Here is a 24,258-nt window from a genome sequence, read left to right as displayed (position 1 = left end):
TTTCCCACGGTCAGAAGGAGAATTGACATTGATACTTTAAAATTGATTTTCTCAAAAACTATAAGGTCTTTTTGAAAAAAAAAAATGTCCTCTTGTTCCCACTGTTCTCCTTAACATTTCCTGCAAGTTTGGGGTTTCTAGCTTTTAAAGGGGCTTTGCTATTAACTGTTAAAGTCGGCGGGCGTTTCATTTTCCCACGGTCTGAAGGAGTTATTTTATAATGATTTTCTCAAAAACTATAAGGTATTTTTGAAAAAAAATGTTCCCCTCTTGTAGTCACTGAAAGATGTCAGGTGTTAAGACACCTTGAAACATCTTTTCCATCACTTTTCTGGCCAGCATAAATGTTTCTAGTTTTCAAAGTTCGCCTCCCCATTGAAGTCTATTGCGGTTCGCGGAAGTTCGTGCAAACTGAACCTTCCGCGGCAGTTCGCGAACAGGGTTCGCGAATCGAAAATCAGAGGTTCGCGACATCTCTATCTGTGACACTGATATGGAATAAAGAATAAAGAAAAACTTTTTTTTACCTCACCCCACCATCTGGTGTAGCGGGATTTCTTTGATCATTTTTCATGTCTTTTTTTGATGAATATAATAAAAACTAAAAATCGCAGCAGCAATCAAATAGCACCAAAAGAAAACTGTATTAAACTAATTTACGTGGTAGGTTGTATGACCGAGCAATAAACCGTTAAAGCTGCAGTGGCCTGAATGGAAAAAAGGCTCTGGTCCTTAAGGGGTGAAAAGACTGTGGTCCTTATGTGGTTAAAGAGACACTGAAGCAAAAAAAAATAAAAAAATTATGATATAATGAATTGGTTGTGTAGTACGGGTAATTACTAGAATATTAGAAGCAAAGAAAATATCCTCATTTTTATTTTCAGTTATATAATGTTTTTTATAACATTGCATCATTCACTAATATTTGCAGTTTCCCCACTACTCAGCATTCTAATTGATTTTTTACAGAGCAGGCTGTGAACTTTTGACCTGTCCTGGACTGTTCTCTGCAGAAGAAAAAGCCTGACAGCTGAGATAATAAACTTCAGATAACAGAGCTCTCTGCGACTTTGAAAGTCGTGGAGCTGAATGGCTTGTTTTGCATAGATAACAACTAGAGTGTCTTAAAGGGAAGGTTCAGGGAAGGTTCAGGGAGCTGGGTTAAAAAATAAAAATCAATTTCCACTTACCTGGGGCTTCCTCCAGCCCGTGGCAGGCAGGAGGTGCCCTCGCCGCCGCTCCGCAGGCTCCCGCTGGTCTCCGGTGCCCGACCCGAACTGACATGCGCAGTACTCGAGTTTCGGCTACATTGCAATACTGCTATTAAACAAGTTTTAATCTAGTAAGTGGATTCCCGCGCCTGGTCTTTTCTGGCCCCACACAGTGTGCACTATTGTTTCCGCTTCTCTTGCAGTTGACGCAGAGGACGCTCTTGGAACGCACAGGGGATCCATCCACCATTAGCAGCGTGGATCACATGACCTAGAAAGCCGGAAATCCGTCCAGTGTGACTGACACCTATACGGAGTGGTGTGTGCTTGTCGGGATTACAGCAAGATCACAGATCCGTTTGTATTTACTCCGCAGAGTACTAGAGGTGGGAACCCTAGGAACAGGTACTGTGACCACCCTGTTTTATGCGGATATATTGTTATCCATTGCGCTGAGGTACCTTAGACATACATTTCTCCCCCTTTGCGCTGTGAAGCCAGCGCACCTCTAGCAGCAATTTCTCCTTTCTTGCGCTGCTGTTTGTGTGAAAGTGTCTAATCATAAGTTGTAATTTGATCTCTCCCGTGTCACCTGACTGCCATGGTAGATAAGCTAATTTGAAAGCACTGGATGTTAACAATATGTCTGCTTCCATGAAAGTAGGAAGTAGAAACTATGGAAATATATTTTAGGATTTGTATCAGCTGCAACATAGATCCGCTTTAAGGAATTCTCTCCAATAGGGACAGAGACAGAAATTAAAACTATTTTCGGTAGGAGGCACACAGTGTAGTGCAGTCATGCTCACACCAAGTGCTGTGGCCATCAAATATTTTGGAGATACCTATAGGGACAAATGTTAAAAAATTCCAAATGCATAGGAACGAGGTAGGGTCATAGCCTCATTCCACTTCCTATAGTCCTCCGCATTTTACAACTTCTCATGCCACTGCCATCCCTTAAAGTGTTTTCCATTATAGTGCTCCCAGTCATAGTAGGCTCCATAATAATGTCCCTAGTGACCATTGTTGCAGAGAATAAGAAGGGGGAAATGTCCCAGTGACCAAAGCTACAGAGAACAAGAAGTGAAAGAAATATCCTAGTGACCAGTTAGAGGAGAGGAAGTGACGGGAAATGTACCAGTCGCCACAGTTACAGAGAATGGGAAGTGAGGAAAATGTTCCAGTAACCACTGTTACAAAGGATAAGAAGTAAAGGGAAATACTCCACTGTTTTAAAGAATGGCAAGTGAGCAGAAATGTTCCAGGGACTACTGTTATAGAGAACAGAAAGTGAAATGCCCCAGTGACCACTGTTACAGTGAACAGGAAGTGAAGGAAATGCTCTGAATGACCACAGTTACAGAGAGCAGGAAGTGAGGGTAATGCTCCAGTGACCACTGCTTCAGAGAACAGGGAGTGAAATGCCCCAGTGACCACCGTTACAGAGAACAGGGAGTGAGGGTAAATGTCCCAAAAACCATAACATAGTAGAATTCTGCTTTAATAATTACTTGCACTTTCCTAAGATGGCTTACCATCTAGTTGACACATAATCTGTGTAAGGAGGGCGTGATCTGGTCTCCCGAGCCAGTCCAAAATCTGCTATTTTAACAAGGTCTGGACCCATACATAGAAGGTTCTCAGGCTTTAAGTCTCTGTGAAAGAACCCTACCCAAAAAAATAAATATATATTAGATCACACAAAATTTTCACATGTTAGTTTAAAGAGAAACTCCGACCAAGAATTTAACTTTATCCCAATCAGTAGCTGATACCCCCTTTTACATGACAAATCTATTGCATTTCACAAACAGACCATCAGGGGGCGCTGTATGACTGATATTGTGGTGAAACCCCTCCCACAAGAAGTTCTGGTACCGAGGTACTCTGGGCAAACTGCCACAATGTAACAAGGTTCACAGACAGGAAATAAGCTGTTTACAGCTGTCTCCAACAGAAAACAGCTAGCAGCAGCTACATAACCTGCCCACAGTAAAAATGTCACCATGTAATACATGTCAGAATGTGAATCTGGGAGAGGAAAGATTTTACAATGAGCAAACACTGACTAAATCATTTATACATTAGTATTGTAAAAATGAAGCACTTTTTTTATTACATTATTTTCACTGGAGTTCCTCTTTAATACCATCATATTTCCTTCTCAGTGCATTGTACTGTTTATTTTTAGAACACAAACAGAAACATATAATTAAAAAGTCTAGCTTATAATTATACAGTGCACAAAAATGTGTTGCAGTGATAATGTGCATCGCACTGCAATCCACTGGATAAGTGGGACCAATAGATATTTATCTTTATGTTTCTTGTTCCCCACAACAAACACTATGAAGTTAGTTCACTATCCTATGGCAAATCTTCCAGGCGCTGAGCGTGCATGGCAATTTTACATCACTGTATCGCACATAGCGCAACTATTGTAACCTGTGTTACTAGTGGGACCTAATCCATATTGATGGCAATGATTTGGAAATTGTTATTTAGTAGTTATATAGCGCTGACAACTTCTCCAGAGCTTTAAAGAATATATAGTTTTCTTACCAACTGTCTCTAAAAGGGTCCAATTTAAAAGTGAGCCAATTAACTTATATGTAAGTTTTTGGGATGTGGGAAGAAATCAACGTGCCCGGAGGAAACCCAAGCAGACAAGGGAAGAACATACAAACTCTGTACAGATGATGCTGTGGTTAGGATTTGCACTGTGGACCCAGCACTGTAATGAGAGACTGCTATCCACTACGCCACAATGTGCGTAATGTTCACCAAGTACATGCAGAGGTCTTATGTCCACATACTTTTGACCACACTGTGTAGCATAGGTAGTGGTCTTTAAAAAAATGTAAAAGCTGAAAAAATTACTTACAAAAGAGTTACGAACTTCCTTAAAGAGAACCTGTACTGAGTAAAAATATTTAAAATAAACACATGAGGTAACTTCAAATGAACATTACATAGTTACCTTGCCATCAGTTCCTCTCAGAAGCGCACCATTTTCTTCTGACAATAATCCCTTCCAGTTCTGACAATATTTTGTCAGATCTGAAATATATCAGTTGCTGTCAGTAAAATATCAGTTGCTGTCAGTTATAGCTGAGAGGAAAACTGATGTACCAGGTAATGTCCATGTTTCCCTATGGCTCAAGTGGGCGATGTTACAGTTTAACTGTGTGCTGACCAGAAAGCTGTTATGGGTAATGGCCATTTTCAAAATGGAGGACGGAAAATTCCCTTCATCACAGTGAACAAACAGGACGCGGGACAGGGGAGAGACACTGAGCAGTAGACTACATGGAAGGTAAGTATGACTTGTGTATGCTTATTTTGACTTTTAATTTTCAGTTCAGGTTTTCTTTAACAGCTGTGCAATAAACACATCAGCCCTACCAAACCTGAGTACATTTTGATGCACAAAACAATTATTCAGAACAGCAATCTAAAAAAATATAAAGAAAACATGGCCTCACCGTATTTGTGTATAAAAGCAAGCCCTTGGAGTATCTGATACATGATATTTCTAATTGTGGATTCTGGAAACAACTTATTCCTGTTAAGTGAGAGGAACAAAAAAAATTTGTATAACTCGGTGAACAGTAAAATTGTCCATAGAGTGACAGTCTAGATTATAGCAAAGGACATTCTTTTCTTCTCTTTTTTAACAGAGAATTGTTATTGTCTTTTGCAAGCTCAATGGACCAAAGAGAAACACAACATGCCATAAACATAGTAAATCCAGCAGTTCAACTCCATATATGTTGAATTTGTCAGACAGAAGAAAGCATTCATATAAAGAGTACAGTGTTCCTCTCAGGCTCTTTTAGCGGAGTGCTCCACCCAGCTAATTTTGGTGGGCACCCGGCGGTCACCGGCTTGCCTCCTAATCCTCCTTAGTGATTTATAGCAAAGGACTTGAATTCAAAAAACGAAGAGGTACAGTGCAGTTTGGCAAAAACTTGTAGAAAAACTTTATTAGTACAAAATATCAAAAAAAATGTTTAAAAGCTTTTTCAATTCCACACATATCATAGGTCTTCATATAGGTTAAATCACTGCCATAAGGCATAGATGATTGAAGCCGATAGGTAAGTATTGTATTCTGGCTTGGTTTAATTTTGAAGGAGATTTTTGTATCTTATAGGCAACGACACATGTTCGTTTCGGGCTCCTTATATCATAATTTTGCCCTTCATCAGGCCGCAATACAAGTTTCTAAAATACAAACAATAAAAACAAATATTAAAAACAAGGCTCCAGAGACAATACGCTCAAAACAGAGCAATAAGTAAGGAAGAGAAGCTCCACCATTGTGATTTCTGGTATGCAATCCACCTGGTCCAGAATGAGTTCTGAACCTGCATATCAGAGAGAGAATTGAAATGTAGACACCAATATGTATGAGGCTCATGTAATAAAGTAAGTAAAGAGAGACCGTGAACTATAGGAAAAAAATGTTTTGAAGCAGATCTGCCACAAGGACTAGTAAATATCAGTCAATGCATCACTGCTAGTGACTAGAAGTCCCTAGAGATCACACACCATTCTAATACAGGAAAGTTAGAATCATTCGAAGCACCCAGAGTCCACCAATAGTGAAAAAAAGAGGAAACCGTGAACTTTAGGAAAAGAAGTCTAATAGCAGATCTGCAATAAGGACTAGTAAATATCAGTCCATGCACAACTGCTAGTGACTAGAAGTCCCCAGAGATCACACACCATACTAATACAGAAAGGTTAGAGTCATTCAGAGGCTACATAAGGCGGAAATGCCATAAAGATAAAACTAAGTGAAGGCGGAAGTGGATTTATTTAACCCTATGGAAAGCGATGTATGTATGCTTTAGTTACAGCACTGTATAATCAATTTTGTGGACATATATCTTATCTATTATGATACTATGGAGGACTTTTTCGCCTTTGCTGAAGGAATTGTGTCCCTATGCTGGTATAATCAGACTGATGTTTATTGCGTTCAAAAGGGGACATCGGGGGCGCTCTGTGTTGGGGTACCTGTATTGTATTTTATTCTTAGCAATTATACATATATATTTATTTCTGTATTTTTACAGTTCCCTATGTGCATCTGCTTGGTTTGGATGCCTACGCCTAATTCTTTATAACTCTCTGGCCTTGTGCTGATTCTCTTTGCTATACAGGTTTGTGCCAGTGTATCCCACATTGTATTTTAAATACTTGTATTTGGAATACTTCTTATTGAACTTTGCACTTTTTACCTGTATTGGTGGACCCTTGGTGCTCTGAATGACTCTAACCTTTCTGTATTAGTATGGTGTGTGATCTCTGGGGACTTCTAGTCACTAGCAGTTGTGCATGGACTGATATTTACTAGTCCTTATTGCAGATCTGCTATTAGACTCCTTTTCCTAAAGTTCACGGTTTCCTCTTTTTTTCACTATTGGTGGACTCTGGGTGCTTCGAATGATTCTAACTTTCCTGTATTAGAATGGTGTGTGATCTCTAGGGACTTCTAGTCACTAGCAGTGATGCATTGACTGATATTTACTAGTCCTTGTGGCAGATCTGCTTCAAAACATTTTTTTCCTATAGTTCACGGTCTCTCTTTACTTACTTTATTACATGAGCCTCATACATATTGGTGTCTACATTTCAATTCTCTCTCTGATATGCAGGTTCAGAACTCATTCTGGACCAGGTGGATTGCATACCAGAAATCACAATGGTGGAGCTTCTCTTCCTTACTTATTGCTCTGTTTTGAGCGTATTGTCTCTGGAGCCTTGTTTTTAATATTTGTTTTTATTGTTTGTATTTTAGAAACTTGTATTGCGGCCTGATGAAGGGCAAAATTATGATATAAGGAGCCCGAAACGAACATGTGTCGTTGCCTATAAGATACAAAAATCTCCTTCAAAATAAAACCAAGCCAGAATACAATACTTACCTATCGGCTTCAATCATCTATGCCTTATGGCAGTGATTTAACCTATATGAAGACCTATGATATGTGTGGAATTGAAAAAGCTTTTAAACATTTTTTTTGATATTTTGTACTAATAAAGTTTTTCTACAAGTTTTTGCCAAACTGCACTGTACCTCTTCGTTTTTTGAATTCAAGTCCTTTGCTATAAATCACTTAGATCACTTTGGGCAAGGTGGACTGCCCTTAAAAGGACTTTGTGTTTTTGATCCTTCACGTTTGATAAAAAAGGACGTTACCCAATTATATGCATTTAGTTTCCTAATCCTCCTTACCCAAAGTTCTTCCAAGCAGGACATTTCAGCAACCTGTAGAGAATTGTCCTATTTGTCAGAAGGATAACTGGAGGATACAAACCAGAATACATTTAGAGAGTAAAGTGGAGATGATAGACAAACAGTAGATTATATGCCCGCAGTTTTACAGGTTTCTTTCTCTGTCATTTGATTTTTATTAATCCAAACTTGATACATTCCTGGCTAATTTCACAAGACTATGCTCCTCATGAAAACATACAAAAAAGTATATGAGGTATATAAAGAACATATAGTATTCAGTTAAGAAAACACATACCGGTCTTTCATCAGCTGGTAGAGATTTTCCTTCATATACTCAAATACAAAGTAGAGGTGATCATTTTCCCTAATAACCTCCTTCAGTTTAATGACATTGGCATGGTTAAGCTTCCTCAGAGACTAGAAAAAAAAAGTCACAAAGCAAATACTTTACAATATGATCACAAGTTAAGCCTCATACACAAGCTAGACAATCCTCACTTCAGAGACCGATGGTAATTCTGGACTGTCCTGGACAAGAATCTAATATTTGTACAGCTACCCTTCAGTATTATTTAACTATTTGCCATGGCAAGGTTGCTAAATGATGACCGATAAATGAGTGCATGATGATTCTTTGGTCTCATGCCATACAAAGCCGCTCATTAACAACCATCATTTCTCCTCCACAGTACAGATAATGCTGCAACAGAATATGCTGCTCAGCTACCGCGCTGTCACCCTATTGGTTGAGGTTGGAGGATAACTAGAACAGAGCACATGACGAACTACTGAATAGTAAGGTTAAGAAGTTGCTTCAAAGGATTACAGGTAGTCCCAGGACAACGGCCTGCTTTACATTCCTGTGTATGGACATTTATTGTTTACTGAAGAATGTAAAAATTGGCGTAAGGGAGTCTGGTGAAAAAAAACTGTCTGCCCTAATTGTCCACTCTTGTCCTGTTAAACCTCTCATCTTATCATGCACTTGAAACAAAAAAGAAAAACCGAGAGCCCAATATGGTGCAGTAAGTCTAGCAATTGTTGGCAAAATAATTAACAGATGTGGATATACTCACAAACACAGGTTACCACATAGGCAACCACTTGAAATGCAGGTGGGGAGCATTAGAACCTGACCCCATTCAGGTTTAAGAAGTCGCTCTCTGTAGATAGTAAGGAGAGAGCCCCCTCCACCCAAGGTGGACTATATACTGTGCAAATTTGGACAGAGGCACCAGGCAGGTTAAAATGATCTAAAAACAACTAAAAAGGAGGAGTACAGGTGGACTTACCTCCTGAAATGATGGACAATCGAGATTGTTCAAATCGCAAATAACAATTTATTTTGGCACTCCGCAATGCGTTTCGCAGGTATAACCCGCTTCATCAGGCAAGGAGTGCAAGCTCAAAAAGGTCCAATAGTGGCAATGCGCAGGTTATACCTGCGAAACGCGTTGCGGAGGGCCAAAATAAATTGTTATTTGCGATTTGAACAATCTCGATTGTCCATCATTTCAGGAGGTAAGTCCACCTGTACTCCTCCTTTTTAGTTGTTTTTAGATCATTTTAACCTGCCTGGCACCTCTGTCCAAATTTGCACACTCTCATCTTATCACTATGCATAAGCTAAAACGGATATAAGTCAGGGATAAATACAACAAGGCATAGGAGCAGAGTTAGAAGATATTTTGTGTACTGTACTACCATTTCTAAAATAGTCAATACATACAATTTCAGTAAACTCTATAACAAGGTTTCCTATTGCTGCTGCCTATCAATGTTCTTAACAGATATGGAAAGAGATAAGTCTTATCACTGGTTGATGAGGAACAGAAATCACATTTATGCCCACTTATCTAGCATTGTGCAAAAATGGCTGTATTCAGTGGATGCAAGACATAGCTCAACGCTGAATTAATCATAATTAAAATAAATTTGCATGCATCTCAAAGAGCTAGCTGAAAATAAAAAACAATTTACTGCGCAGATACTTGACTGTATTGTCCCAGTTTATTTATTTATTGTATTTATAAAGCGCCAACATATTAAGCAGCGTTGGACATTAGTTAAGGTTACAGACAATATTTAGGGGTGACATCCGGCAATAAGACAATACAGGAATACAAGAAAAACCAGATCACGCAGCACAGTATGAGTACAAGGTAATGCTTAGTCAGTCGCTGGATGGGAGCATGGAGATTAGGCCAGTTGAGTTCAATCAAATGCATAGCATGGATGCACAGTAATGGAGGTGCCTGATCAGTTAAGACCAGGGGTCCCCAAATATTTTGGGTCGAGGGCCAGGTCAACATACTTCAGACTGCTGGAGGGCTGAAGTATGCAGGAAATGATGTAGAAGTCTTTGTGCACCAGACAGTGAAGCATACCCAGGTGACAATCTGCAGTCCAATTGGACAGCAGTGTCACCTGATGTGGAATTTGATTGGAAAACAGCAAATTACTGCTTTCTGGATTCCATGTGGATGGGTGGTGCCAGCACTGCTATTCCATATGTGGACCACCAATATTTAACCACTTCACCACTGAGGGGTTTTACCCCTTGAACACCAGAGCAATTTTCACCTTTCAGCGCTCCTTCCATTCATTCGTCTATAACTTTATTATTACTTATCGCAATGAAATGAACTATATCTTGTTTTTTTCGCCACCAATTAGGCTTTCTTTAGGTGGGACATTATGCCAAGAATTATTTTATTCTAAATGTGTTTTAATGGGAAAATAGGAAAAAATGATTATTTTTCAGTTTTCGGCCATTATAGTTTTTAGATAATGCATGCTACTGTAATTAAAACACATGAAATGTATTTGCCCATTTGTCCCGGTTATAAAACCGTTTAAATTATGTCCCTATCACAATGTTTGGCGCCAATATTTTATTTGGAAATAAAGGTGCATTTTTTTCAGTTTTGCATCCATCACTAATTACAAGCCCATAGTTTATAAAGTAACAGTGTTATACCCTCTTGACATAAATATTTAAAAAGTTCAGTCCCTAAGGTAACTATTTATGTTTTTGTTTTTTTTTTATTGTAATTTTTTTTTTTTTAATTACAAAAAAAAATAAATTGGCGAGTGTAGGAGGTAATGAGTTAATTTATTGTGTAAAACTAGTGTATTTGCATATGTAAAATGCTTTAGGGTGTAGTTTTACTATTTGGCCACAAGATGGCCACAGTGAGTTTGTTTACATGCGACAGTATGAGGCTGGGAAAATCACAATGATCGCGCGGTTTGTCAAAGAAGCAGCAGATCATTGCGGGGGCTTAGATCAACGAACAAGAATGGATTTTCCCGTTCATTGATCTCCGGGAGAGCGGGCGGCGGCGTACACGAGCGGCGGGAGCGCGGACAGCGGTGGTAGCGCGGAAGGTACGGATTTCTCCGTCCCTTGGTTTTTTAGAGGGGAAAAAAGGGACGGAGAAATTCGTACCGCGGGGGGTAAAGGGGTTAAAGATGTAGCTGACCGCATCTATAAGTAATACATATTGTGTGTGGGGGGCCGGTAAAAAAGCCTCAGGGGGCCATATTAGGCCCGCGGGCCTTAGTTTGAGGACCACTGGGTAAGACACACAAGGAGGAGGACCCTGCCTGAAGACTTATAATCTAGAGGGAGAGGTAGGGACACGAAAGATAGGGGACCAGAGTTTATCTGCGGGATGGTAGGCCAGAGTGAAAAGGTGAGTTTTGAGGGCCTTCTTGAAGATGTTGAAGGAGGGGGATGCCCTAATGGGTGGAGGTAGGAAGTGTTGAAGCAGCTCTTGAGAAGTCCTGGAAACGTGTATGGGGCTAGGTGATGTTGGGGGGGTGGGGGTCAGGCGAAGTTCATTGGAGGAGCAGAGTGAGCGGCTAAGTGTGTACCACTGAGTAAGATCGGAAATGTAGGTTAGACAGGTTTTGTGGACAGATTTGTAGGTCAGACACAGTATCTTGAATCTGATTCTGGACTGGATAGGAAGCTAGTGGAGGGATTCACATAAGGAAGCCCCCGTGGTAAAGCGATGGGAGGAGTGGATACTTCTGGGTGCCGCATTCATGATGGACTGCAGTGAGGCAATTCTGGTCATAGGGAGACCAGACAGAAGGGCATTGCAGTAGTCAAGGCAGGAAATTATGAGGGCATGGATGAGGAGTTCGGTGGTAGGGGTCAGGAAAGGGTGGATCTTGCAGATGTTACGGAAGTGGAAGTTGCAGGACTTTGTGAGGTTTTGGATGTGGGGAGTGAAGGAGAGTACAGAGTCCAGGGTGACACCCAGACAGTGGGCTTGAGAGGTAGGGCAAATGGTAGTGTGGTTAACAGTGACATGCACATCTGGGAGGTTGCTTTTATACACTGCTCCACAGACCAGTACAGAGCTCTGTTAAGTAGCCAAAAAACAATTAGATGTTTTAGTAGAGCAGACATTAGCTTTAAATATAACAGATCTATAAAATAAACTAGAACACGTTCAACCAATTTTCTGTTAATATACCTAAAGAATTTTTTGGGGGAAAAGGGGTGGGTAGTGTGATCTAATATCTACAGGAGCAAAGTGGTAGTCCAGGTATCTGATTCATTTCAAAATTTCAGCTCTATCAAAAACTCTATAAGGGTATAGCCAACAGGGTACAGGCAGATTTAATTTCCACTGTTAGTAATATATATTAGCAACTACGTTTCATGGACACTCCGCGTTTTGACTATAGATCTTCTTTAAGCTGATAAAAAGGTATCTATGCTCAGTACAAAATCTGTACTACAGCACACCTTCTTCCTGGTATGCAAAGCCAAATGGGATTTGGATTTTATCCTATGGAAAACATATGCTGCAACACTGTAGACCATTATTGAAAGCCCCACTCCAGGTACACGTTTCCTAGATCTGAGGTTATCGCTACACAGGGCTGTGGAGTCGGAGTTGGAGTCGAGGAGTCGGAGTAATTTTGGGCACCCGGAGTTGGAGTCGGAGTCGTGGTTTCAGAAACTGAGAAGTCGGTGTCGGGAGTCGGAGTCGCATGATTTTTGTACAAAATCCACAGCCCTGTTAAGTATTAGACTAAGGAGTCGGAGTCGAGGAGTCGGAGTCTGAGCAATTTTGGGTACCCGGAGTCGGAGTCGTGGTTTCAGAAACTGAGGAGTCGGAGTTGGAGTCGGAAGATTTTTGTACCGACTCCACAGCCCTGTCGCTGCATAAACTCTTTGATCAGCTGATGTCATATACAGATAGACCCCGACTTACGAACGCCCACATTAGGAACGATCCACCAATACGAACTTGGACTTGTAGTTTTTGAGCCTATTTATCTTCACAGCTGGAAATGTTGAGGCTCATAAACGCACTTGACTAAAGTCGGATGAAAACGACCACCTCGGCTGATAATCAAGCGAGGGTATGGCACCCCCCAACTCACAACCTCCAAACCATCCACACGGCTCAACTCACTCGACGGACGCCCAAATTCCTTGAAGACGCCACTCCTTCGCATAGCAACAGTACGCGTCGTCAGCCACACAACGGACACACGCCTGTACTGGCGGCCCAGCAATGCCGCCACACATCACAGGTGTGTACGCACCTTTAGCCTGTGCTAAAGCATGTGCTGAGTTACACATTAGGAGGCAAAGTTGCTCTAGCATTGGCACCTGATTATCAACAGCATGTCATCTAGTGAAGAAGCAATACTGTACTATTCCGGTTAATATAATTCAGAAAAAAAATTGTAATTAGCTTATTACTTGATGGAATGTCAGCAAAAGAATAACCTGTATGCACAGTAGAAAATTGAAAGGACTCATGAGGCAACGCTTATAATCTTTTTTTTTTTTTTTACTCACCTGGGACTTCTTCCAGCCCCTAGGAACCATTTCAGTCCCTCGCTGCAGCTCTGGTCCTCCTCGGTGTTGTGCTGGTTCCCTGTAAAAAGCGACGACCTGGCGCTTCTGTCATGAGTGCCCACGCGTCCACGTCATCTGGCGCGTACTGAGCCTGCACACTACTACTGCACAGGTGCAGTACGCGGCAGAGAACATGGATGCTTGCACAGGTGCAGAAGCGCCAGCTTGCCGCTCTTTACGGCTGGCCAACAGGACACTGAGGAGGACCAGAGCCGCTGGAGGGACTAAAATGGCTGCTAGGGGCTGGAAGAGGCCCCTGGTGCATAAAAATAGATTCTAAGCGTCGCCTCATGAGTCTTTTTAAGAAAACTGCCCTAAAGGTAGCAAAGACGGGAATAATATGAAGGTCCTAACCCTTATCTGCCATTTTCTAAATACGAGGGGGAAAAGGTTTTGTAACTTCCACTTCAACAGACAAGACTGCCAAAACAGGCCAGTTACCAATGTATGCATTGCCTGCAGCTCTACTAAAGGTACACCATTAGTCACCTGGCAAAACAGGTAAACAATCAAAATCAACCTACAGCCATCAATTGCATGCCGCTCCTGTTTGGATAGGGGGTGCTCAGGTTTTCAATACATTTTATTAGGTTCAATGCTTTTATAGAACATATGTCTAAGCTAAGATCCAGGAGCAACTCGTTGAAAAATATATAAAACTCCACAACTTTAATGAATCAATTGGATAAAAAATGATAGGCAGCACAAATCAATTGCAGAAGGGGTGTCTGCTTCAATGCACAGCCAGAGTGGCATATCAGACTACAGAAAGCAAATATCAAACATATCAAACTCTGAAAGCAAAAACAATATAAAAAAGCTGTGACAATTAGTTACATTTCCTCTGCTCTCTTCAGACACTTCAGTCAGAAACGCAGGACACAGGAGCTGCAGCTGTTGGGAGCTCTCTTCTCTGTCACACACAGAGCTACACATAGAGTTAACTAATCAAGTGTGAGGGGAATTTTCCCTCTCCTCATGGCTCAGTCAGCCGTCAGTTTTGGCGTCAGTAAATTTTGAATGTATTTTGCTAACAGTAAACAAAGAAGTTGGTACTAAAATGTATACACCAGTACTTAGCAGCACTTCCCAAACAATTCCTGTGTCAATTGAAAAAAATATGTGAATCGATAGTATTCCTTTAACTTCCATCATTTGTGATCTTGCTTGTGCGGAAAATAGTAGCGCTGATGCGTCTCAATGGCCGCAATGTCCATGTCCGACGGAAATTACGTTTGTGAGTGCCATGGAACGTCGCAAAGCGTTCATTCAAGAAAGGTGAGACCACTTTTTGGCCTTTTAGCCTATTGGCTAATTGTTAACACAGGGGAGGAGTTTGGGATATAAAGGTGCGATTGTGAAGGGGTATCACTGATCTTGAAAAAGCCCTTATTGTGGGGCGAAACGGCTGTCGATCTGCTGTTCTCCACACCTCTACCTCACCTTCTGCACCCGCTGCCTAGACTGTGCATCTGGCTTGTGATAAGTATAGCTGTTTTTTATGCTGCCTATCATTTTTTATCCAATTGATTCATTAAAGTTGTGGAGTTTTATATATTTTTCCAAACGAGTTGCTCCTGGATCTTTTTTCTTGTATGGAAGCTACAGTCTGAATCTTTATATCTCTGGATGTTGCACCGTTTGAGCTTACAGTGATGAAGTGATCAAGCATGTACTTAGGTGTGCACTCACTTTTTGTTCTTTGAAGTTGGAATATGTCTAAGCTAACATGTAATGGTGTATCACCCATCTGAAACAGACATTTATTTACCTCATCTCTGCACAATGCATGCTGGCTGTCCTGACAGATTAGCAGAAAAATCACTCATCGGGAAACTTACCTTCAGTTCTCGAAGATTCATGCATTCATCCCAGGAGTAAAATTTCCTCTTCATTCTGTAGAGTAATTCAGTTAGAGAAGGATCTTATTATTTGTGAAGAATAATCTAAACAGTTTAACAATAGAATGAAAGCAGTCTGGTGATCTAGCTATACCTGAGGGTTGTACATTTACTGGTTAACTGCATATGCAGCAAAAACTATGAAAGTTATTCAACTTATTCAGAATTAATTCCTCTCACCCCACCATTATGATAAACAAGAAGCCTCTCTGCATGCACAGACTTAAATCAATGCAGCCTTTCAAAGCTGGATATTGCGTTAGTTAGGAATATAACTGTGGTAATATTGCCCTGCACAGATAGAGCATGGCAGTAGCAGCATGCACCGCGTGTTACGCTATAAACGCGACCTGCGGTACTAGAGTAGCACGATCGTTGCTTTGGTAACAAACATTAGTAACAGTAATGCCATTAGTAATGCGCATTACCATAGCAACGGTGACGCTACTCAAGTACCACACTACTAGTGTAATTCGCAGTACACACTAGGGGAAGTAGCAGTAATATTGCCAAGCACTGTCTGTGCACGGCAATATTACCGCGCTTTTATGCATCAGGCCCTATGTGAGCAAGTGCAAAAAGAGGAATCCAGGCATACAAGAGGTTTAAAGCCTTTATGGGGCACAGCTGTACAAAAATACAGCTACACTTTCATTCTTCAAATTTGAAATGTTCAGTTCTAAAGGAACGTTAATAACATTTGTACCTAAAATGTCTGAATAGCATAAAAACAGCATAATATGAGATGACTTTCTACGGTTTAATTCTGTAGAGAATACATATCATACTGAAAGTATTTATTATAAAGCCATTCAAAATCGTTGCAATCTTTTAAAAGGTTTTTCCATACAGACACTTACTTTTTAATAGCAACAAGTTCTCCAGATTCCGTACTTCGTGCAAGAAGAACAGAGCCATATGTACCATCGCCAAGCTGCTTGATAGTTGCATAACGGTTCATGCTGGCAGGCCAGGGTTTGCAGGGACATTGCCGTAGCAAGAGGAAATTCCACTATAAATACAGTGAATCTTCTAGTCTGTCACAGTAAAAGCAGTCAACATACTGAATTCATGTGCTGAGCAAAAAACAAACAAACAAACAAAAAACAACAGATGTTAGTAACAAATACCATCTTTGGGGAGGCAGAAACCAAAACAACCTTTATCAATTTAACATATTTGGGCTTAAGGAAAGGAATTTGGTACTGAAAACTGACACCATATAGCAATATTCAGTAAACATATAAACCCAATAGTGACAACTGTTTGAGAAAGACTAGTGTCACCTATTGAGGGTGCGATCATCCTCTGGCAGAAGAGTCCGAGGCAGGACAATCGCACTGCCATTGCACCACATCTCCATAGTGTGTAAGTATCCATAGACTTACCTTGCCCTCATGTGGCAAGCAAACACAACATGCTAGGGGCTGAACGAAATGCTAGGCCAATGAAATTATTGGAGGTGAGTTCATTTTCCTTAATCACAATCACAGGTCCTGCAGCATTTTTTGAGGAAATAGGGGAAAGAAGGGCTCAAAATCACTTCCATCTAAATCACTCCACCAATCACTGCAAAACAGCCTTTTGAGAGTGATTTGCAAATGCAAGTGGGCGCCCGGACTTAAAGGGAACCTAAACTGAGAAGGATATGGATTTTTCCTTTTAAAATAATACCAGTTGCCTGACTCTCCTGCTGATCCTGTGTCTCTAATACTTTTAGTCACAGCCCCTGAACAAGCATGCAGATCAGGTGCTCTGACTGAAGTCAGACTGGATTAGCTGCATGCTTGTTTCAGGTCTGTTATTCAGCCACTACTGTAGCCAAAGAGATCAGCAGGACTGCCAGGCAATTGGTATTGTTTAAAAGGAAACAACAATATCCCTTTCAGTTTAGGTTCCCTTTAAAGGGAACCTTAACTGAACGGGGGGTAAAGAGTTTTACTTACCTGGGGCTATTACCAGCCCCCCGCAGCAGTCCTGTGCCCTCTGCGCCGCTCTGGAATCCTCTGGTCCCCCGCTGTCACTTAGTTTCGTTTTTGACGACTCACCAGTCGCTGGCTGCCATGCGTATTATTGGACGCATTCACCAATGCAATTAGCGCTATTGCGGACCGCAACGCGTACATAAATACGCGTTGCCGCATTCCGCACGCGTAGATATGCGGCAACGCGTATTTTTGTACGCGTTGCGGTCCGCAATAGCGCTAATTGCATTGGTGAATGCGTCCAATAATACGCATGGCGGCCGGCGACTGGTGAGTCGTCAAAAACGAAACTAAGTGACAGCGGGGGACCAGAGGATTCCAGAGCGGCGCAGAGGGCACAGGACTGCTGCGGGGGGCTGGTAATAGCCCCAGGTAAGTAAAACTCTTTACCCCCCGTTCAGTTAAGGTTCCCTTTAAAGGGAACCCGAGGTGAGAGGGATATGGAAGCTGCCATGTTTATTTCCTTTTAAACAATACCAGTTGCCTGGCAGTCCCCCGAATCCTGAGTCTCTAATACTTTTAGCCATGTACCCTGAATATAATGAATGTTTTATTGGATTAGACATATGCTTGTTCCAGGGTTTTGACTTAGACACTACTTATGCTAGAAGATCAAATGGGCTGCCAGGCAACTGATGTTGTTTACATGGAAATAAATATGGCAGCCTCCATATCCCTTTTACCTTGGTGCCCTTTAAATAGACCAAACAGCTATCTAAAATCTTGCTTGTGTATGTGGCTCCTGTGTAAATGAATTACCGGTATATAGAGAGATGAGACTGAGTTTCTGAAAGCACGAAGTTTTAAAAAAAAAAAAAAGCATGTTTAGATGTTTTTTCTGGTGATTTTGCCAAGCATTTATCCTGCATTCCCAAAAACCTTAAAAAATAAAAAAAACAATCAGAGAACCACTTTAACGCAGCATAACAGAGCATACTATGCCTTTTTTTTACAAATGTGAGTCCCACTGAAAATACAAAATACTCCAATTAAAGGAAGTATCAGTTTCACTTACTTGGGGCTTCTATCAGCCCCATGCAGCCATCCTGTGCCCTCGTAGTCGCACTGCTGCTCCAGTACCCTGCCGCCAGCTAGTTTCATTTTTCGGCAGGCCGCATCGCTTAAATTTTTTTGCATTCCCGCTAGTGCAGGAACATTAACACATACATTTTTCAGCGTTAGCGGTGTAACGCTAACGAATTTTGGCGTTAGCGTTGCAACACGAAAATTTGTTAGCGTTGCATCACTAATGCTAAAAAATGTATGAATTAATGTTCCTGCACCAGCGGGAATGCAAAAAAATGTAAGCGATGTAGCCTGCGGACCCCGAGGTCGGCAAAAACAAAACTAGCTGGCGGCGGGGGACTGGAGCAGCAGTGAGCGACTACGAAAGCACAGGATGGCTGCATGGGGCTGGTAGAAACCCCAGGTAAGTGAAACTCATTTTTTTTTTTTGCCTGACAATTCCTTTAAGAACAAAAGGCTTCAGAAACATTTCATATATTAAAATCAAAGCACAGACATCGATGTACATTAGTCTTAAAATAAACAAATACTGTATACGAGTGTATATGAACCCACCAAGAGCAAAAACAGTGACCCTATAATCTTGCAACAGAGCTGGTATAATGGAGAAAATCAACACAACACACGGGTGTAGCAACGGGTTTGTAGAGTTTGAAAGGTTAATAGCAAAAACAAAGGTAAAATAACTAAACAAAATACCTAAAATGTAAACATAAGCTGAATAATTACCTAATTTGTACGAAAAAAAACAGAAGCAAGGACAATCAGCAGTATGTGTTGAGAACCCCTGCCGATTTCCTGTCTAACAACTCTCCAAGGAAAAAATATATAGCACAGCATGTGCTGCCTCACTTAGCAACGCATACACTGACATAAGTGGAATGCTCTTGAGGATGGATATCAGCCAAATTCAGTACAGCATAAAACATTACTGTAAATCTGAAAGGAATACATTTACAGCATCTTAAAGGGACTCCGAGCAGTGCAGAAACTATGGAAAGATGTATACCATTTTGAAGCTCTCTTTCTCCTCTTTAAAACAATATATAAACTGCCGCCCTACGCCTTTTAGTTTTCGCTATTTTCGTGATCGAAATCGCAGAAAACGCGATCGCGAAAATAACGAAAACTAAAAGGCATAGAGCGGCGGTTTATGTGTCGTTGAAAAGAGGAAAAAGAGAGCTTCAAAATGGTATACATCTTTCCATAGTTGCTTGTATTACACAGGACGACATTTCCCCAAAGTCACCAGCTCCATTCAGCTGCCGACTTTGGGGAAAAGTTGTCCTGTGTAATACAAGCAACTATGGAAAGATGTATACCATTTTGAAGCTCTCGTTCTCCTCTTTCCAACGACACATAAACCGACGCCCTATGCCTTTTAGTTTTCGATATTTTCGCAATCGAAATCGCGGCAGCCGTAACTTCGATCGCGAAAATAGCGAAAACTAAACGGCGTAGAGGGGCGGTTTATATATTGTTGGAAAGAGGAGAAAGAGAGCTTCAAAATGGTATACATCTTTCCATAGTTTCTGCACTGCTCGGAGTCCCTTTAAGGGGACCTGAACAACGTAATGCTCAATGCATGCTTATACAATTGCACTTTAAAATAAAACCGTGATAGATGATATTATAGGTCAGGAGCAAAAATAATTTAAAGAGGAACTTTAAAGACAACCCGAGGCGGAATATTTAAATCTTAATAGGACCCAGAGGCATGTCATGTGCACAATGACATGCCTCTGTGTCTCTCTATTCCCGCCGCTAGTCCCTCCCAGGGTCTGCTGTGCCCCCTGAAACTATTGCCAGGCTAGCGACAATCTGCTTGTCGCTAGCCGTCTGTTTACCTGAGGCTTGTCAATCAGCCTCCTCAGCATTGCCGCCTCCAGACAGGCCTTCCCCACTGCTCCCCGCCTCTGCTAGCTTCCTCCAATCGGAAGCCAAGCCGTAACCCCTGGGTCAGCCTCCTCAGCATTGCCGCCTCCATGACAGGCCTTCCCCACTGCTCCCCGCCTCTGCTAGCTTCCTCCAATCGGAAGCCAAGCCGTAACCCCTGGGTCAGCCTCCTCAGCATTGCCCCCTCCATGACAGGCCTTCCCCACTGCTCCCCGCCTCTGCTAGCTTCCTCCAATCGGAAGCCAAGCCGTGACCCCTGGGTCAGACTCCTCCGCATTGCCACCTCCATGACAGGCTCTCCTCGCTGCTCCCCGCCTATGCTAGCTTCCTCCAATTGGGTCGTGGCTTGGCTTCCGATTGGAGGAAGCTAGCAGAGGCGGGGAGCAGCTGTCATGGAGGCGGCAATGCAGAGGAGGCTGATTGACAAGCCTCCGGTAAACGTGCGGCTAGTGACAAGCAGATTGTTAGTTTCAGGGGGGCACAGCAGACCCTGGTGGGGGGGGGGGGAAGAGCAGCAGCAATAGAGAGACACAGAGGCATGTCGTTATGCACGACATTGTGGATCAAACAACATGAACGAATTAAATGGTGAATATCAATTATTTCTTGATATACCTTCTATTTTTCCTTCAAGAAAATACAGGTCAGTAAACGTGGAAACAGGCTAATTAATATGTATTGGTTATGCGAATCTGTGTGCAGAAAACACATGCAGATTCGCGATAATGGAAACGGGCCCTAAAGAGAGCCAAAGGTAGGTTTCTGCAATTCATATAGGACAAAGAGGCACATTCTGCATACTATCACCAGCCTCTGTGTCCTTATACTGTGCCCCCACCCCCCCCCCCCCCCCCATGCTGTGCTGTTCCCCTTATAAAAACCGTCACGCTAGCGACACACAGATTGTCGCTAGATGGCTGTTTACACTGATGCTGCCAATCTCTGCGGCTCCCCGCCGCCTGTATATCACGGCTCCCCGCCTTGTCCATAGTCCATACCTGACTTGAGTCCTGGGATGGCTGTCTGAGGGCAGAGGAGGCGTGGCCTGTGAGATGAAAAGGCTGCCAGGCTTAATAGTCAGAAGGGGGCGGGGCTATGCAAATCATTTGGTCTGTCCCATGAGGCATTGCGCTGGCCAATTTTGATTATGAGGAGCCTTATTTTCTAATGATTATAAGATGAGCGTTACATACAGTGGGTTGCAAAAGTATTCGGCCCCCTTGAAGTTTTCCACATTTTGTCATATTACTGCCACAAACATGAATCAATTTTATTGGAATTCCACATGAAAGACCAACACAAAGTGGTGTACACATGAGAAGTGGAATGAAAATCATACACGATTCCAAACATTTTTTACAAATAAATAACTGCAAAGTGGTGTGTGCATAATTATTCGGCCCCCTTTGATCTGAGTGCAGTCAGTTGCCTATAGACATTGCCTGATGAGTGCTAATGACTAAATAGAGTGCACCTGTGTGTAATCTAATGTCAGCACAAATACAGCTGCTCTGTGAGGGCCTCAGAGGTTGTCTAAGAGAATATTGGGACCAACAACACCGTGAAGTCCAAAGAACACACAAGACAGGTCAGGGATAAAGTTCTTGAGAAATTTAAAGCAGGCTTAGGCTACAAAAAGATTTCCAAAGCCTTGAACATCCCACAGAGCACTGTTCAAGCGATCATTCAGAAATGGAAGGAGTATGGCACAACTGTAAACCTACCAAGACAAGGCCATCCACCTAAACTCACAGGCCGAACAAGGAGAGCGCTGATCAGAAATGCAGTCAAGAGGACCATGGTGACTCTGGACGAGCTGCAGAGATCTACAGCTCAGGTGGGAGACTCTGTCCATAGGACAACTATTAGTCATGCACTGTACAAAGTTGGCCTTTATGGAAGAGTGGCAAGAAGAAAGGCATTGTTAACAGAAAGCAAGTCCCGTTTGCAGTTTACCACAAGCCATGTGGGGGGGACAGCAACCATGTGGAAGAAGGTGCTCTGGTCAGATGAGACCAAAATGGAACTTTTTGGCCAAAATGCAAAACGCTATGTGTGGCGGAAAACTAACACTGCACATCACTCTGAACACACCATCCCCACTGTCAAATATGGTGGAGGCAGCATCATGCTCAGGGGGTGCATCTCTTCAGCAGGGACAGGGAAGCTGGTCAGAGTTGATAGGAAGATGGATGGAGCCAAATACAGGGCAAACTTGGAAGAAAACCTCTTGGAGACTGCAAAAGACTTGAGACTGGGGCGGATGTTCACCTTCCAGCAGGACAATGACCCTAAACATAAAGCCAGGGCAACAATGGAATGGTTTAAAACAAAACATATCTATGTGTTAGAATGGCCCAGTCAAAGTCCAGATCTACATCCAATCAAGAATATGTGGCAAGATCTGAAAACTGCTGTTCACAAACGCTGTCCATCTAATCTGACTGAGCTGGAGCTGTTTTGCAAAGAAGAATGGGCAAGGATTTCAGTCTCTAGATGTGCAAAGCTGGAAGAGACATACCCTAAAAGACAGGCAGCTGTAATTGCAGCAAAAGGTGGTTCTGCAAAGTATCGACTCAGGGGGCCGAATAAGTACGCACACCCCACTTTGCAGTGATTTATTTGTAAAAAAATGTTTGGAATGATGTATGATTTTAGATCCACTTTTCACATGTACACCACTTTGTATTGGTCTTTCACGTGGAATTCCAATAAAATTGATGCATGTTTGTAGCAGTAATGTGACAAAATGTGGAAAACTTCAAGGGGGCCGAATACTTTTGCAACCCACTGTATTTAGGTGCAGAACTTTGCTAAATAATCTATGTAGCCAGACCATTGTAAAATTATAGTCTTTGTGTGGGGTATGTTTTTGTCACCATAAGTTAAATGATAAATGCGACTTTGACTTTAAAAAAAAAAATTGAGCCTATTGGTTTATATACATGTGGATGTGTGAGGGGGTCTCAGCTGTTCCTGATGACAGGTGTACTATCTCTGGTTTATACCAGCTCTTCCTACAAAAGTCCGGCCTGGCTTGTAATAATTCTTAATCTTCAGTATTGAGGGCAGAGGTATGTACACCCAGGTTGTCGGGGACCACATCCACCATTTTTTTATACTGTCAAAGAATAGACTTAGTAGAGTATACCAGCGTAGTGGTTATAGGCATACTGTAAGGGCCCGTTTCCACTTGTGCAATGCGAGTTTGTTAGCGAAAATGCAGAAACGCATGCAGAAGCGAATTTGCGCACGTTTTCGAATATGTTAGTAAGTATGCGAATTTTAACCATGTCAGTACCTGTGTGCTTTTAGGGCCGTTTCCACTACTGCGAATCTGCATGCGTTTTATGGAGTCGGAGCCGGAGTTGTGGAGTCGGGCAATTTTGGGTGCCTGGAGTCGGAGTCGGGAAAAATGCACCGACTCCGACTCCTAATGAATTTGTAACTGTAATTAAAATAGAAAATATGATAAAATGTTCTATTTCTCAGATAATAGTCATTAAAAATAATGTATATATACAGTATATATACAGTAATAGCTGTGCTTAGTCCACAAAAATGAAATAAACCAATCAAAATTAGTTACTTGTGCTGCTTCAATAAAGCAGTCCCCGTATTTTTAAGGTCAGATATACATATCTGATTGTGACTGTATATATGATGTGTACACAGGAATCTCTTATGTATACTAAATAACATCTATGCTGTAAGAATAAAGCCTGATGTGTAGCTTTGTCACTAATAGAGATGGTCAATGAGATGGAAATAATTCTGCATTGATGCTGATTTATGCAAATGTATGCACTCCCTTTGCTGATGAAATCAAATAATTTGATATGTTGTTAAAATTTGGTTTGGTGACTACAAATTAAAGGGTACCTGAGACGGATGAAAAGTAAAGTTTTATAAATACCTGGGGCTTCCTCCAGCCCCCTTCAGGCTAATCAGTCCTTCGCTGTCCTCCACCACCCGGATCTTCTGCTATGAGTCCTGGTAATTCAGCCAGTCAGCGCTGTCCGGCCGCATGCCGCTCCCACAGCCAGGAACATTCTGCACCTGCGCAATAGTGCTGCACAGGTGTAGTATGCTC

General features: G+C 41.9%; 1 protein-coding gene across 5 annotated transcripts in view; it reads right to left on the bottom strand.

Annotated features, from left to right (window-relative positions):
- Positions 1–24,258, bottom strand: part of CILK1 (ciliogenesis associated kinase 1) — a 166,084-nt gene that overhangs the window by 128,847 nt on the left and 12,979 nt on the right. For 4 of the 5 annotated variants that reach the window (XM_068281365.1, XM_068281367.1, XM_068281369.1 and 1 more), the window contains exons 2-6: positions 16,119–16,334; positions 15,199–15,253; positions 7,760–7,881; positions 4,700–4,779; positions 2,750–2,882 (exon numbers count right to left, since the gene is read on the bottom strand). In XM_068281365.1, coding sequence (XP_068137466.1) covers positions 2,750–2,882; positions 4,700–4,779; positions 7,760–7,881; positions 15,199–15,253; positions 16,119–16,219 — 491 coding nt within the window. In that variant the 5' untranslated portion in view covers positions 16,220–16,334. The remainder of the gene's footprint in view (positions 1–2,749; positions 2,883–4,699; positions 4,780–7,759; positions 7,882–15,198; positions 15,254–16,118; positions 16,335–24,258) is intronic. The other variant, XM_068281366.1, reaches the window with a different exon arrangement.

This window comes from Hyperolius riggenbachi, chromosome 4 (assembly GCF_040937935.1).
Source record: "Hyperolius riggenbachi isolate aHypRig1 chromosome 4, aHypRig1.pri, whole genome shotgun sequence".
Lineage (NCBI taxonomy): Eukaryota > Metazoa > Chordata > Amphibia > Anura > Hyperoliidae > Hyperolius > Hyperolius riggenbachi.
This window is presented reverse-complemented; position numbering and strand designations above follow the sequence as displayed.